General features: G+C 40.2%; 1 protein-coding gene across 2 annotated transcripts in view; it reads right to left on the bottom strand.

Moving 5' to 3' along the window:
* Positions 1–1,042: 1,042 nt before the first annotated feature.
* mapk14a (mitogen-activated protein kinase 14a) overlaps positions 1,043–15,838 on the bottom strand; it is a 22,072-nt gene continuing 7,276 nt past the window's right edge. The window contains exons 4-12 of one of the 2 annotated variants that reach the window (XM_061736254.1): positions 7,519–7,630; positions 6,513–6,542; positions 6,247–6,294; positions 6,018–6,132; positions 5,840–5,911; positions 5,122–5,201; positions 2,530–2,608; positions 2,255–2,428; positions 1,043–2,150 (exon numbers count right to left, since the gene is read on the bottom strand). In XM_061736254.1, coding sequence (XP_061592238.1) covers positions 2,086–2,150; positions 2,255–2,428; positions 2,530–2,608; positions 5,122–5,201; positions 5,840–5,911; positions 6,018–6,132; positions 6,247–6,294; positions 6,513–6,542; positions 7,519–7,630 — 775 coding nt within the window. In that variant the 3' untranslated portion in view covers positions 1,043–2,085. Of the gene's footprint in view, positions 2,151–2,254; positions 2,429–2,529; positions 2,609–4,679; positions 4,760–5,121; positions 5,202–5,839; positions 5,912–6,017; positions 6,133–6,246; positions 6,295–6,512; positions 6,543–7,518; positions 7,631–15,838 lie in introns of both variants that reach the window. The other variant, XM_061736255.1, reaches the window with a different exon arrangement.

Raw genomic sequence — 15,838 nt, 5'->3', positions numbered from 1 at the left:
GTGGCCAATCTGGTGATAACGTGTGAGAACAAGAACCTCATCCTCAACAAGATAAGATAAGATATTCCTTTATTAGTCCCACAGTGGGGAAATTCACAGACTAAGGCTAAGACTAAGGAGATAATAGTGGACATGAGGAAGGAGAGGAGGCCACAAACGCATGCAGAGTGGTGAAGTTTGTGTCTAAGATCACCAGGACTTGCCTGCCCTCTCCGCAGACGATCTAGCAGCACAGAGTCCACAGGAGAGCTGCAAACTCCTTAACAGCTGACAGGAGTCTGTAACAATAGACTGCACTACTGCTCCACTACACACCAACTGTTAACATTTTTTTTCCAGTGGCCCACTGACATTGCTTACTGTTATGCACGTTTGCATTTAATAATAGCACATGCGTCATACTGACTCTTAGAGTACATTGCACATTTATGTATAGATTTACCTTACCTTTACTTATTCATTCAATATTTTAAGTGTATTTCGTATTCCCTTTATTGTACAGGAAAACCTTACAAGACAATAGAAATTGACTTTAATTTGAATTTTCCTCCAAAATGTATGTCAAACTGCAGTAAATTGATCACTTTGTGTCAGGCTCAGTGGGAAATTTAAAACTAGCTTGACACAAACTGCACTAAAAGGCAAAACACTGCCCATTATCAACTGATTTCTAATTAAGATTTTATCACATTAGAATATTATGGACATGTGATCATATAACCCATTATATCAGGGCTATTGACCACGATGCAGTGCAGGATAAAATACTAGCTTAGTTTTTTGCAGCATCAAAAGCATGGTAAATTCAAGCATATTTGCTCTTCCTGGTGACAAATAATTCCCATTAAAACAGACTTCTATTGTTTGTGTACAGGGGGAAGTGAGACATGCATTACAACATGCATGATTTGAAAGAAAACATAAAAACATCTGGTCACATTCAAAAATTATCAAAAGGCTTCAGAACCATCCACAATGTTGGACTCAAAACTTAAGAATGGTACAAATGATTATATTAAAAATTACCACACAAAGCATAACATTGTCTTAAAAATAAGTCTTTATTTTGTTAAAAGGACAGGAGTTTGCAGTTACCTCTGCAGGACTGAAAAATAGTTTAAGGGGTCTTACGATTGTTGCTTATAAATACCAGCTCGACAATCTATAAATACAAATCCCTCTTTCACACACTTATGCAGTATTTCTATAAGAGGTTGTAGCATTACACTTAATGTCTTTGTAAACCAACAACAAACTTGAAGACACACACAATGTCTTCATATACAAGCTAACAGTGACTGCTTTATAATCACAAAGAGTCAAATTTAAAAATTAAGGCAAATATTTACATATGTTTGCGCAGAGCCATAGCCCGTTAAATATGTTTCCTTTTTTTCCCCCTCTCGATGCCTTGGTAAAGAGGATCATCTTTAACCAGTAGAGGCTACGATTTTTCTGTGAAAGCTTCACAAAGCATAAAACCTTTGAAAATACTTTTTTTTTCTTTTTTCTTTTTTATTAAATTCAGTTGGTAAGCTGTAAAGGCGAGTAACTACACACAAAACATATCCTGAATTCGTCAAATATTTTAAAATATAAAATCTCTCTCATATGAATGCATTCAAAGTAATTTCTTTTAATATATGTAGAATCATGATTGAAAAGAAAGGGGGAAAAGTGACCACTGCTGTCTGTGACAGCTTGGCAAGGTGGTTTTCAGACAGATTCCTTATGACAAAGGCTTATTGATATATTACTGAAAAAAAAATGTAAAACACAAAGTAGCACAGCTATAGGTCCAAGTGTTTCAGCATCAGAGTATCACAGTGATGAGTCAAAGTCTGAAGTAAAAATGATTTCAGGTGTTGGCAACTGACCAATAAACAGAAGTGGTTTATAAATAAGAACGATAGCTGGTCCGATTCTTGCTCTCCTTGCACTGGTAATCTCATTACAGTTAATCACTGATGATGTTTTCTGAAATAAAGACTGACAAAGTTTGACAGGCAGTGCAATGCTTGCCTGAAAGTTTAACACTAATGTACATGTTGAAAGGTCTTGGGTGGAGGCAGGTGGCTCATGTCATTACTCCATGTCATCCTCATCAAAGATGGGCGGCTCAAAACTACACACCTCCTCGTAGGTTAGTCCTACAAGAAATGACAAAAAAATGTATAACATTTCATCCTCTGCCTATAAAAGAATATCTAATTTATTTGTGAATATTTTTAATCTTAAAAGTAAGATGACATACGTTTCCACTCATCAATTTCCAGCTCTCGACTCTCAAAGCTCTGGTCGTACGGCTCAGCCTCTGGCTCGTCATCTGGGTCGTGGTACTGAGCAAAGTAGGGATGGGCAAGAGCCTCAGCAGCTGTTATCCGCTTATCTGTATCCAGAACCAGCATTTTCTCCAAAAGGTCAACAGCTTAAAAAAAAAGGAAAAAAGAAAAACCACCATAATTCAACGGATCAACAGAACTGAACCACCAATAGGTTACATGGAAAATCTGTTTTTTTTTGTATTACCTAGAGGATTGGCACCAATGAATACGTCAGCAAAATTCCTCTTGGGCATTTGTGGCAAGGAGCTGATGTAATTCCTGGCCTGGGAAAATACACCAAGACAGAACATCAAATGTCAGGTATCACTAGCAGCACCATCCCATGTTTCATATTACTGATCAAGCTCAGTATCATCGCCTACATCAAACCATCACTGCTTGGTTTCTACCTTTCCACCCAGCAGTAGCGACTGATAAGAATCTTGCAAAACCAAGTTATATGCACTATGTTATTGCCACACAAAGAGGGCAGATTAGTCTCAAACCTCAAGCACAATGTAATGCCCTTTCACGACTTCATGCATTTAAAGATTGCCCATGACAATACTAGAGAGCTTAGTTTATAATAAACTTACACTCCCTGGCCACTTTATTAGGTACACCTTGCTAGTACTTTTGCTTTTAGAACTGCCTGAATCCTTCATGGCTTAGATTCAACAACATACTGGAAACATTCCTCAGTTTGGTCCATATTGACATGATAGCATCACGCAGTTGCTGGAGATTTGTCAGTATCCATGATGCAAATCTCCCGTTCCACTACTGTACATCCCAAAGCTGTTCTATTGGATTGAGATCTGGTGACTGTGGAGGCCATTTGAGTACAGTGAACTAATTGTCTTCAAGAAACCAGTCTGAGATGATTCACGCTTTATGACATGGCGTGTTATCCTGCTGGAAGTATCCATCAGAATATGGTACACTGTGGTCATAAAGGGATGGACATGGTCAGCAACAGTACTCAGGTGGGCTGTAGCTTTGACACGATGCTCAGTTGGTACTAATGGGCCCAAAGTGTGCCAGGAAAATATCCCCAACATCATTAGACCACCAGCAGCCTGAACCGTTGATACAAGGCAGGATGGATCCATACTTTCATGTTGTTGACGCCAAAATCTGACCGTACCATCTGAATAATGGAGCAGAAATCGAGACTCAGACGGGGCAACGTTTTTCCAATCTTCTGTTGTCCAGTTTTGGTGAGCCTGTTGAATTGTAGCCTCAGTTTCCTGTTCTATTCTGACAGGAGTGGCACCCAGTGTGGTCTTCTGCTGCTGTAGCCCATCTGCCTCAAGGTTCGATGTGTTGTGCGTTTAGAGATGCTCTTCTCCATACCTTGGTTGTAACAAGTGGTTATTTGAGTTACTTTTGCCTTTCTATCAGCTGGAACCAGTCTGGCCATTCTCCTCTGGCCCACAGAACTGCCACTCACTGGATATTTTCTCTTTTTCGGACCATTCCCTTCAAACCCCAGAGAGGGTTTCGCGTGAAAATTTGCATTAACAAGCAGTTGGACAGGTGTACCTAATAAAGTGGCCGGTGAGTATATATTCTGATGCACTTTTGTATAGCTATTAGAAATGTTAATATAATGACACTTAAGCACCACATAAAAAGAAAAGTTACTAGATGTAATCTGCGGTAATGATCATATTCCAGAAAACATGCTGAGATTGGTGAGAAAAAAAAAAAGAAAAAGAACACGCAGAGGAAAGAATTTGAAAAACAAAATGCCATTAGTAACTACTGAACATAAAGAGTGCAAAAGCCAGTCCAGCTTTTGGAGTGTTGCCAGAAGTACAAAGCTGCTCTTTGGAAATTGCTGTTACAATAACATGCAGCAAGCATGCAAGACACCATATGATTGACACAATTAAGCAGGAAAAAATAAGCACGATTCTTCAGTTCTTTCTTGTGGCCATAAAGATTCTCATCTTCCTTCACAGTACTTGAGCTGAAGCAGTAATTATTAGTGCCCTGCACTTTGTAATGCACGTTTTAAACAGTCTGATCACTGACAACAAGATAACATGGAGTTTAGTTCAGTCTTGCATTGCATAGTACTGCTATTGTTACTATGGACATAAATACAGCCTTGCTCTTGTTGTGGGGCCTCAACTACTCTCTGGGCATCATGTAGATGAGAGCAAAGAGTAAACAAATTAATGTCACAAATCTCATGTCTGAAAGGCGTTTTATTGTTGAAATACTGTCATTGGTAAACACTTAAAAAGAAAAATAATCTATACCAGATAGTGAGGTAAGAGCTGTGGACCCCGCCCCACCCCCCACCTGCTGTTTCTTCTAAAGAAAGCACCTGTGGGTCCTGCTCACCTCATGGCTGGGCATCCTGCTTATTAGTGCTGCTGGGGGAGTTCCTGTCAGACGCATTATCTGCTGAAGCTGGTTTATATCTATGAAGCTTGTGTCAAGGGGAGCATAGCGACAGAGCAGAGTTGGTTAAGAAGCGTTTTCTCAATCTAACATTGTGTGCCCAATCTTTCTGCACTACAATGTTGTGTTGAAAAGCAAGCTTCAGGCTTTGAAGCAAAGTAAAACAAAGTAGAGGGAAGACAGAACTACTAACACAATACTTGTGCCACACTGATCTGACAGCAAACGCTTTATTATCTAATTTAAACAGGCAAAGAGAGCAAATTTCAAAAAAGGTGCAAAACATGCCATCAGTTAGAAAGCAGACCAATCACGCTGTCGCACATCAAATTGACAGGTTTAGAGCAAAAGAGAAAGTCCTTGCATAGTTTTGTGAACTCACAGAATCTGAAGATATTTTCATCAAGAGCTCTGGCCCTGGAGTTCCGACGAGCATCATGATTAACTTCAACTGATCAATGTCTACCAGCATACGGTAAAGGAAGACCAGATGTTGGATGACGACAAATTTGCACTTGGACCTCTGTTAAACTGGCATCACAGCAAAAAACCATGTCTGATATTCATTTACATCTAATTGAGACTTCACATTTAAAAAAAAAAAAAAACTGAACTGTAACCTGTGGGAAATAAGAATGAATTTATAATGACAGCTTTCCAAATAAAAGATGTTGAGACCCAAGTTAGTCAGAAAACACTGCCAGGGGAAGAAAAAGACATGAACAAGTATAGACAAAGCAGAGTGACATTAGTGCATGAAGAGGGTGGACCTGACATCAATGATACATACTGACATAACAAAAGTGGAACTATTGCTGAAAAGGAGTTTAGTGGGAGAAATGAATTACAGATGTACCATTTTTGTTTCACTTTTAAATGAAAACACCTCAGGTAGCATCTTTTCAGAGGAAAAAGTAGGTTGTCATGAAAAGCTAAAAAAATAAACACTGCTGATCATCTCCTATTATGCTGGCAAAAAGACTAGGGAAAGAGCAGGAACTCGGTGACACAGTCATCAGATTTGTAGTCCAAGCTGCATGTCAGGAGACAGACAGGCTGTGAGAAGCTTTGTACATTTTAAACTCTAATGAGAAGGATACGGTCTGTGCCAGGAAACAGAGTTCTTCCAGTGAGAAGTTCTGCCATTATACACCCAACTGACCAAATATCCACTGAAACACAAAAGGAGCAGGACATAAATATTTCAATCAATAGCCAAAAACCTCTTCCAACATTAAGGTTAGATGCTTAGACATCAAAGGAGTCTTTCAATGTCACCTGTCATGTTGTAATGCATCCAGTTCAACATGATCTCTGGAGCGCGGTACCAACGGGTGGCCACGTAGCCAGTCATCTCATCATCAGTGTGCCTTGCCAAACCAAAGTCCAAAATCTGAAAGCAATGCAAGTGTAAAAAGGCAGCACTTTTCCTAAAACATTCCCATCTCCTAGAATAGTTAAAAGTAAGATAAAGTGGCTTTCAGAATAAGAGCAACAGTTCACTGACCTTCAGCTCACAGTCTTCATTTACTGCCAGGTTACTGGGTTTCAGATCCTGTGGGGAAGGAAAGTCATAAATGTGAATCAGGGAGGTTTTAAAGTGAGGTGGATGAACACTGGTTGGGTAAAAAAGGAAACCTGCCATCTTAAACCAACATCTTATTATTCAAAACAAAAAAATATGTCCCTTTGCTAAAATTCAAAAAGTTGCATTCATTAAGATCAGGGGTATTTGCAGAGGACAATGATGTTTGTCACAAAAACAACACTTACTCTATGAATGATGTCAGCTGAGTGGATATACTGCAGAGAAACAGAGAATTTTAAATCAGTTTAGACTGAATTGTAGCAATAAAATGTGTCATCATCAGTGTGGCAGAGTATCGAGCATTAATAGGAAGAAGACAGGAAGTCTGGTTCAGTTTATTTCTAAAACCTAGATAAGATGATGATGATGATACAATCGTCATGATCTCAGAAGGTAACAAATGCGTGCTTTATATAATTAATAAATGTCAATAATTAACATGTTATATCTACAATCGGTATCAAAGCTACTACATTTTTACTTTACCTTCCACAGTTGAGAGGTTTTACTAGAACCAAGCTGTGGCATTGAGAGATGTGAACTGTTGATCCCTGCCATCTCAACGGAAACCCCCTTCCCATTACTAAAAATAAGTTATTTATCTGAATGGTACTTTATTGTTTTAAAAAGTAAATGAATTAATTAATTAAAGGAGAGGGAAGTAATAGCATATTGAAAAGCAAAACAAAGAGCCAATTAGTTACAGGAATGTAAACACAAAATAAGTCAATTAAATCAATTTCTACACCAAAAGATACAGATACGTCTATTGGCCATTTCATCACAGTTGTTTTAAATAATGTCTAGTAAAAATGGATGCTTGTATGTAAACAACCATAGGGGGCAAAATCTTCTTGCAGCCATCTGAGGAACTGTCTTTTTTGACATCCCTTTACTGACTTGGTTTTCAGCCCCTGAGATTTCTGCTTGGTGGAAACATGTCATCATGGGATTGTGCAGCTGAAGCAGACCAATACAGGCAGATGGAAAAACCGTGTATTTTCTGCTCAGATAAAGTCAACTTGGCTGGTTTTATCCCCGAGAGGTTACAAGCCAGCCAAATCTCTTCAGAATTCAACCGTCTAGGCAAACACAAGCCAAAACAACAATACTGATTTTCTCATCCATTTTCTCTACGAGAAAGTAAAAAAGCTTATCTGGCAAAAATGTTCGTTTGCTAAGCAAGATTACCTTTAATCCTCGGAGGATCTGGTATATGAGGAACTGGACGTGGTCATCTGTGAGCTTCTGACATTTCACAATGTTGTTGAGATCCGCCCCCATTAGGTGAGTCACAAGATACCTATCAATGATAAAGGATTATCATCAGAATTTAAATAGACAAGAAATAGACAAGAAATGTCAATGTTTTCTCAATATATAAAAAGTCAGATGGGTTTAAAACATACATTTGAAGTTACAAAATCATTTTGCAGGTGTTGTTTGAAGGCTCCAACTAAATTCCCATACGACTATGGAAGCTTAAACCTGTTTTGCAGCTTCTCCTTGATATTCACACCTCACTCTCTGCACTGAAAGGCTAAGCCCTTCATGAATGGAATGCAATTCAACAAACCCACAACAAAAAAAAATGGCTTGATGGGGCTGCAGCAGTGGATGATACAAATCTAATCCCAAGGCTGTTTCAAATGCCCAAATGGCACTTACAGAAAATGGTAAGAGCAGGATACTAGTACAGCAGTACGAAAGCCAAACGCACAGCACTGCTTGGTCAATGGGCCGCTCAACAAACACCCATTTCATGAATACTCTTCTATTCTCACACAGTGCAGGGAACAAGAGTTTAAAATAGCACCTGGCTTTGCTTGAACTTGTTCTCGACTGCACACACACACTCAAAAGTTCACCCGCCTTGGAAAGGAAAAAAAATAAAGTATATAAATAGTTGCCTCTGTTCTCCTGTCTCCTATAGAAACAGGAGCATGGCTGGAGGACTGAGGAGGCTCAACCACTGTATTGCAACTCCTTTTTATTTCTGAGAGATTCAAGAATCCAAAGTTGGAGAACCTGCATGTCCGAGATTACTCCTTGATACTACGCTACAAGTCCCACCTATTCAATCTTGCAGTCTCTCCTTTTTACAACAAGAGTTGAGTCTACACGTGTGACCTTGTGTTTGCCTTTGCTCCTACAGTACATGATATCATGCTAATCTTAGAGGAGGGTGGAACCCCTTGAACTCATAATTCTCCACTCCAAGAACAAGCACAGCTACTACTACTGAAAGAGTGACAAAACGTTTGAGTATTTTCATGCATAGCAAATGTTGCAATGAGTGTTACATTTCAGTTCTGCAAAACTGCTGCACAAGCTTACTCAGTTCTGTGGACAGAACACAGCCGGAGCAGGAAATGTAAAGCAAATGATGGACAACAGCGTTTATGACATTTATTTCTTTAATATATTAATATTATATGATATGCAATACAAAGGCCAGCAGTTTTCTTTTTTAACGTACTGGTCAACAGGAGACGGGAGTCCCTTTTATATCAGTGAATAGGCTGTGTTTAAAATGCAAATCTAGCATGTGGGTTGTCCTTTTCACATGAACTGACACAGGGGTCGCATGTCGGGCTGGCCCCACCACTAACTCGCCTCTGAGGGAACACGTAACTGCGAGTCAGGCCTAATGTCAACGGAATGACGTAAGGTGGCAGGTCCTGGGCGGGATTTGTTGATGATGGAACCTGAGTGCAACCCACCAGAAGGATTATAAAAAAAAGAAAAGAAACAGCTGATCCCAGTAACAACAGGCATGGGAGGCCGCCCGACGGGAGCGGACGACGCTAATGTCGGTGTCCGCAATATGTTCCATGACATGTAACAGGGTTTGCAGTCCTAATCTGCTCTCTTGCAGAACTTGACTGGATATGTACGTTCTCCTGCAGCAAAGCACTCCAGTCCATATCACCGTCTGCCTCCACCACACAACCATTCTCCACTGCCACCGTTCCCCAACTTCCACTCAGATGAAAACCCTCCTCTGACAGCAAACACCATTCTACACCCCCATGGGTGCTGTGTTATGTTATGCAGATAAAGCTTTCCAGCTCATCTTCTCTCTCATCAACTTGGCTTCAGGCACCTGGGAAGCAACAACACGCCTTGCATTTACATTGGCTAGCACACCTTAAACACACGTTCTTCATCCAGGGTAAATAGCGGGGTCTAATCCAAAAAACGCTACGTGTGAGATGCATTCCCACAAATGCAAATATTCGAGAGTTGTTCCTGGGTTAAGTGCACAGGTTAAAGGCTGTGGACATTGCAAAGCTGTTATAGAACTTTTACATGATGGATAAGGTTATTACCTTATACAGTTTGACTGTGGGTCAACATTCAAAACATAAATGTATTTGTCTGTATTTGCATAGATGGAAAACGAATGGAAAGCAATAAAAAGCGAAGCAGAAATTCTAGCGGTCCTCTCTTTGGGTCATATTAGTTTGTTAGTCTGAGTCAGCATTTTACCACTCTCCCAAATTCACGTGGATTAAAATTATCTGGGGACCTGCGGTAATTTGTAATAATCACAGAGAAGGCCTGTGTTTTTAATCCCATCTGAATGCATCATGTCTGTGATTTGTAAAGTAAAAATTCCACAGTAAACTAAGTACCCCATTTCAGCAAACACAGGGGTCACAAGATGATTTTAATCCCGTCCGAACGCAGATGTCAGTAACTCTGATGTGCGGGTTGGAATCTCTATAAACAAAATTGCTCTCGCCACCTTTTCTAAATCGTTCCCGGCATAACTGCGGCAATTGCAGCACATAGTGTGATAATGTATAACAACTTTAACCTATATCCAGCCTATATAGTGTAATGATCTGATATTTTTATATGATAAATATACAGAAATTAATCAACATTAAGCTTCACATGGAAACTTATGAAACAAGAAGGCAAGATCAGCAGAAGTACGACAATGAGATGGTGATTGTTGTGGCTGTGTCACACAGTAAAAAACTTTTTTTTTTTTAAATCTTTGATCACCCTCAAAGCCTCTCTGACAGCACAAATCCTTTGGGCTTCAAAGAAGGCTTCGGTTAAGTTTACCGTTACAATGAGAACTTAGAACATAGCCCGACACGTCATTTTCTGATTTTGTGAAAATGTGGGGTTCAGTCACTGAAAAATAACTCTTGAATGTTTGATCAGATGCTTTTATCTCAATATTCAAGAATCATGCTAAATAAAAAGGTAATTGTTTAATAAATTGAGAGGTCTCGACATCACTTCCTGGATGAATGTCTGTAAATAATGGCAAGTCACAGAAGTCCATATGCAGCGTGAATTCGCAGACTACAGACGTCGGGTCTTAATTTTAGTCCACTGGGGAGTGTAAATTGATTTATGGGCTTATGGCACATCTTCCTCAACTTATTTCTGGCTTCTTTTTTTCCACTTTTCTGTGCGTCATGCCTAGGTATTTCTAGCTGCTGCTTTTGGTCACTATTAATAACACTTAATGTAGGGTCTAAACAAGGCCTCTGTCTCTCTTTCTGTGGTGAGGCTTGGGTTTGATCTCTTACTACAGCAATAAAAAAAATAGAATAAAAACAAATCCTTGTCCATCATATCAACCTTCACCTGAACCTTGTTGCTTTTGTATCCACTTGAGTTAAGCCCTGATGCAAACATTCAAAATACATGCATGCCAGACAAAAACGGGCTGTGGTGCCAAGAGGTGAGAGGTATGCAGCTTGCATCAAACATGTGAACCAAAAACCAGGAAACCTATTTTGCACCAAATGCGGGGGTTACTAGTTTTGTACTGAGAGAGAGACAGCAGACATGCCACATTTCACATACCACATACTTATGAGGCCATAAATATGAAATCCACAGCCTAGATGAACATTACTACTAGGACTGCAGCTACCTATTTAGGTAATCTATTATTCTATCAAATATTACATCAATTAATTGAGTAATCGGATAAAACCTACTTTTGCTTTATTAAAGCCCAACTATACACTCACCAGCCACTTTATAAGGAACAACTTGCTAGTACTGGGTTGGACCCCCTTTTACCTTCAGAACCGCCTGAATCCTTCATGACAGATTCAACAAGATACTGGAAACAATCGTCAGAGGTTGGTCCATATTGACATGATAGACATGATTCACACTTTATGACATGGCGGGTTATCCTGCTGGAAGTAGCATCAGAAGATGGTACACTGTGGTCATAAAGGGATGGACATGGTCAGCAACAATACTCAGGTGGGCTGTGGCGTTGACACGATGCTCAGTTGGTACTAATGGGTCCAAAGTGTGCCAGGAAATTATCCCCGACATAATACACCACCACCACCACCACCACCAGCCTGAACCGTTGATACCAGGCAGGATGGATCCATACTTTCATGATGTTGACGCCAAATTCTGATCCTACCATCCGAATGTCACAGCAGAAATAGAGACTCATCAGACCAGGCAACGTTTTTCCACTTTTCAGTTGTCCAATTTTGGTGAGCCTGTTGAATTGTAGCCTCTGTTCCTGTTCTAATCTGACAGGAGTGGCACCCGGTGTGGTCTTCGCTGCTGTTCGACGTGTTGTGCGTTCAGAGATGCTCTTCTGCATACCTCAGTTGTAATGAGTGGTTATTTGAGTTACTGTTGCCTTTCCATCAGCTCGAACCAGTCTGGCCATTCTCCTCTGACCTCTAGAATACAATAGAAACATGCTAAACTTGAGCTTTAAATGTATTTCTTAATTAAACAAGGCTTCGAGGCATTTTTTATAATCGAGGTACTCGAGGAATCTTTGCAGCCCTAAATATTACTCTCACAATAAAAGTGTCCAGGAATATTCTAATTCTGTAAAATGATGTGTATTATCCATAATCTCACACAAAATTTCAAACCCTGATTGGCCTGAGAAAATTCCATCTGCAACTGGGTTTAAATTATTGTTTAGACTGTAATCAATCCAAAAACTGAGACAACATATGCCAGGATCTGAGGCTACATCCACATTAGTACATTTTCATTTTAAACCGAAACTGATCTCCTCCACATGACTGTCTCAACTCCATGTCAGAAAAGACACTTTTTTTTTGAAAACGCATGTCACTCATGGTCACTGGGCATGTAGACATGAACTTAAACAAGATAAAAGCAGCCGAAATACCCCAGTAGAAATAAACTTTGTAAGAGTGCTCTAATGTTTTTGCATATATAACGAGGTGTCGTTTTATTAAACACAGATTTTGGCTGATTAAAACCTTACTCTAAGTGACAGCAAAGACAGCTGTGCTTTCTGCCTCATCTTGGTGTTAGCACCATCTTGAAGGTGCATCTGTGTGTTATTTGATGATGGCGACGGTCATTTGGTGATAGTCATGTGATGCAAGCTCAGCAAATCATGGAAGGATACATAGCAATAGAGATGGGTATTATCACTGACCTCCCGATACGATTCCGATACACTAGGTCCCAAGTCGATACGATTTTCGATATGATTCGATATTCTAGTTACAATACCAATTTTGCTTTGGCAATGGAAGGGATTTTCAAAAAAAAAATGTTTAAATTGAGGGGCACGGTGGCAGCTAGTAGTGCAGCCGTCTCACAGCAAGAAGGTCCTGGGTTCAATTCCTGCTGAGAACGCTGTGGGTGCCGAGTGCATGCTAAAGTTCCCCCATGACTTCAGCGCCCACACCCTGGGTGGGGTTGGCGAAAGGCCTTTCTGTGTGGAGTTTGCATGTTCTCCCCGTGTAGCTAATGTGATCTACCCTCACAGACAAAAAACAACCACGCGCTACGTCCGGCTGGAGAAGACCGACCCTTTCTGGTGAAAAGAAGCGGCCTGCTCACTCCTCAAGTAAGGAGGAGACTTGAGCTCAGTGTAGGGCCTCCTGGCGCTGGTAGAGTCGAGCAATGCCCAGGACTGACTTAGGTAGGAGCACTGCCTACACATGTATATCGATAAAATATGGATATATTGATATTCTTAACCCAACCCAGAAGACTAAATCATGTGCCACTCCAAATGGTTTTAGTTTAGTTGATCCACAGTAGACAGCAACAATTGTGTTTACATGCGGAAATGGGGTGTGCAGCCGCTCAGGAATTTTCCATTAGCGAGGATGAAACTCACTGGAGTAGTGCGAGTGCTGGACCTAACTGATACAAAAGTTTACCAGGGCTGCCAACATGGCCTGACTACCATGTTATGGGTTCAGTATTTTGTTTTTCACATGGCAGTTGAGACATCTAACCCCTGCAGGACATGGCTGACTGAGCGAGAGGGGTGCACATATGAATGTAGCGCACACACCTGATGCTGTGAGTAGCACGGCGGCAAGCGTGATATTAACAAATGCGAGATCAAATGAGTATGAGGAGTATGCAACAGAAACACAATACATGGAACACAGCTTGTATGCTGGGGGAGAGGGGCTGTCCTTCCTACCCAGAGATACCAATTTGTCATAACTCAATTTAAAGTGCATCACACAGCTAAGGTCTCCAGCATACCAAGTTGTGTAACAGCTACATGAATGACGTTCACAACCACCGGTGAGTGAAGAACAACAGCGTGGCGGAGAAACCTTCTTTTGAAAAAAAAAAAGGGGGTGGGGGTTCTCTAATCAGAATTTTGATTTGAAGATTTTATTTCGAACAGAGGAGCGGCGCGGAGCACTGCGCTCTTTAGGCTGATTTATGGTTCCGCGTTACACCAACGCAGAGCCTACGGCGTAGGGTACGGTGTGTGTTTGGCTGCAGGTATTTGAGACTCGACGTACTTCGATGGTAATTCATTTCAAATTGACAGTACATGCAAATAACTTTAGTCTTGTCCAGCGAACCATCTGCATCTTTTTGAAAGTGAACTAACTGTTCAAAAGTCCCTTTTAATTCTCCATCTTTCAATCCACCATACGTTTCCTCAGGCTACGGGTGCCGACGAGCGCCAGAAATGTTGCGCCCTTTTTTTTTTTTAAATCTCATGCATTAAAAAAAATTGACGGCGTTAAGAGGACGTGAAGTTAACGCATCGTTAACGCGTTAAGTTGGACAGCACTAATTATATACACATATATATATATATATATATATATATATATATATATATATATATATATATATATATATATATATATATATATATATATACATACATATATATATATATACACATACATACAGTACTTGGGCAGACCTCACGGATCCACCAACATGCTCGGCACGGAGCAGGAATGAAGTAACCACTTATCGAGTCCTACCCCTGAATCTTACATACATTCTTACATATAACAAGACGAGTTTCAATAAGCTTACTTATAAAACACCCATACCTACTTTGATAACTGTTCAATACAGTGATATAATACTCAATTATATGTATATATAAATAGTCAAAATCAAAGCAAATCCAGGCAAACAAAAGAAAACAAAACGAACGCCCAGCCTTTAGTTGTGCTACTATGTATGTATGTACTAATAGAAGTAATTCTAGTAAATCTGCATGTAACAAACAAATATCTACAGTAGCTGAGGGTCCAGCCCTAAAAATTAGATTTTAAGATAAAAATGCACTAAGTTGAGATATTTTACATAACTACTCACCTCACTATTTATGTGCAGACTTTCAACACTTGTACACAGAAACTGAAACTAACACCCACCCAAGCGCCAGTTTGGTGAGTAAATCCCAGAAGTTATCTGCCACCCTGGCGGGTAAAAATTTCTACCATTGGGTGTTTCTAGATCATAGCCTCCTATTTATTCCTGGATGAAGAATGCATGTTTAATGTGTGCTGTGCAATGTAAACCCGAGGTGTGTTATTGCCTCCCCGGTGTCTGAAGCTGATTTGAGGGGAGGGAAAACAAGTCGGGAGGCGTTAACAAGGGGTAGTAACATGAAGATCCACCGTCTTGCTGACTTCACCAACATCAGAATAGCTGGATGATGCAGGAGATTGAGCGGGTGGTGGATCCATGATAAATAACAACGGGACTTGTGTAGCGACTTCTCCCCAAATCATGTTGCACAAATATGACCAGCAGTCTCTCCCTGCCACTCCTGCTGTTGTTTTTGTTGACCACAATTAACTTATTTCTGAGACAATTCAGTTTAATGACCCAAGTTTAGTTTCTTGCAAAGCTGCGGCCTTTCATTTTAGTATCCAGTTGTAATATGCTGATTTATGACATCCACGGCTCTGAGGACATCCTTGTCTTGTCACCAACAAATCCCTCCCATAACCCACCAACCCGCATTAGTTCTGGTTACATTAGTCCTGACCCGCGATTAAGTGTACCCTCACAGGCAAATTATTCGCAGGGCCATCTCAACACCCCATTTCACTCAATGTAAAATGAACAGCCAACACACTACGTTTAATACATTATATTAAGGATTTTTTATATCTATTTGAAACATTTATATTATTCCAACAACAGAAAAATAATAGTTAGAATAATCGTCCAATTACTCATTGGATTAGTCCAGTGTTTCCCGACCCTGGTCCTCCAG

Source organism: Cololabis saira, chromosome 12, assembly GCF_033807715.1.
Source record: "Cololabis saira isolate AMF1-May2022 chromosome 12, fColSai1.1, whole genome shotgun sequence".
Taxonomy (NCBI): Eukaryota; Metazoa; Chordata; class Actinopteri; order Beloniformes; family Belonidae; genus Cololabis; species Cololabis saira.
Note: the sequence above shows the minus strand (reverse complement) of the source record. Positions and strands in the feature narration are given on the sequence as shown.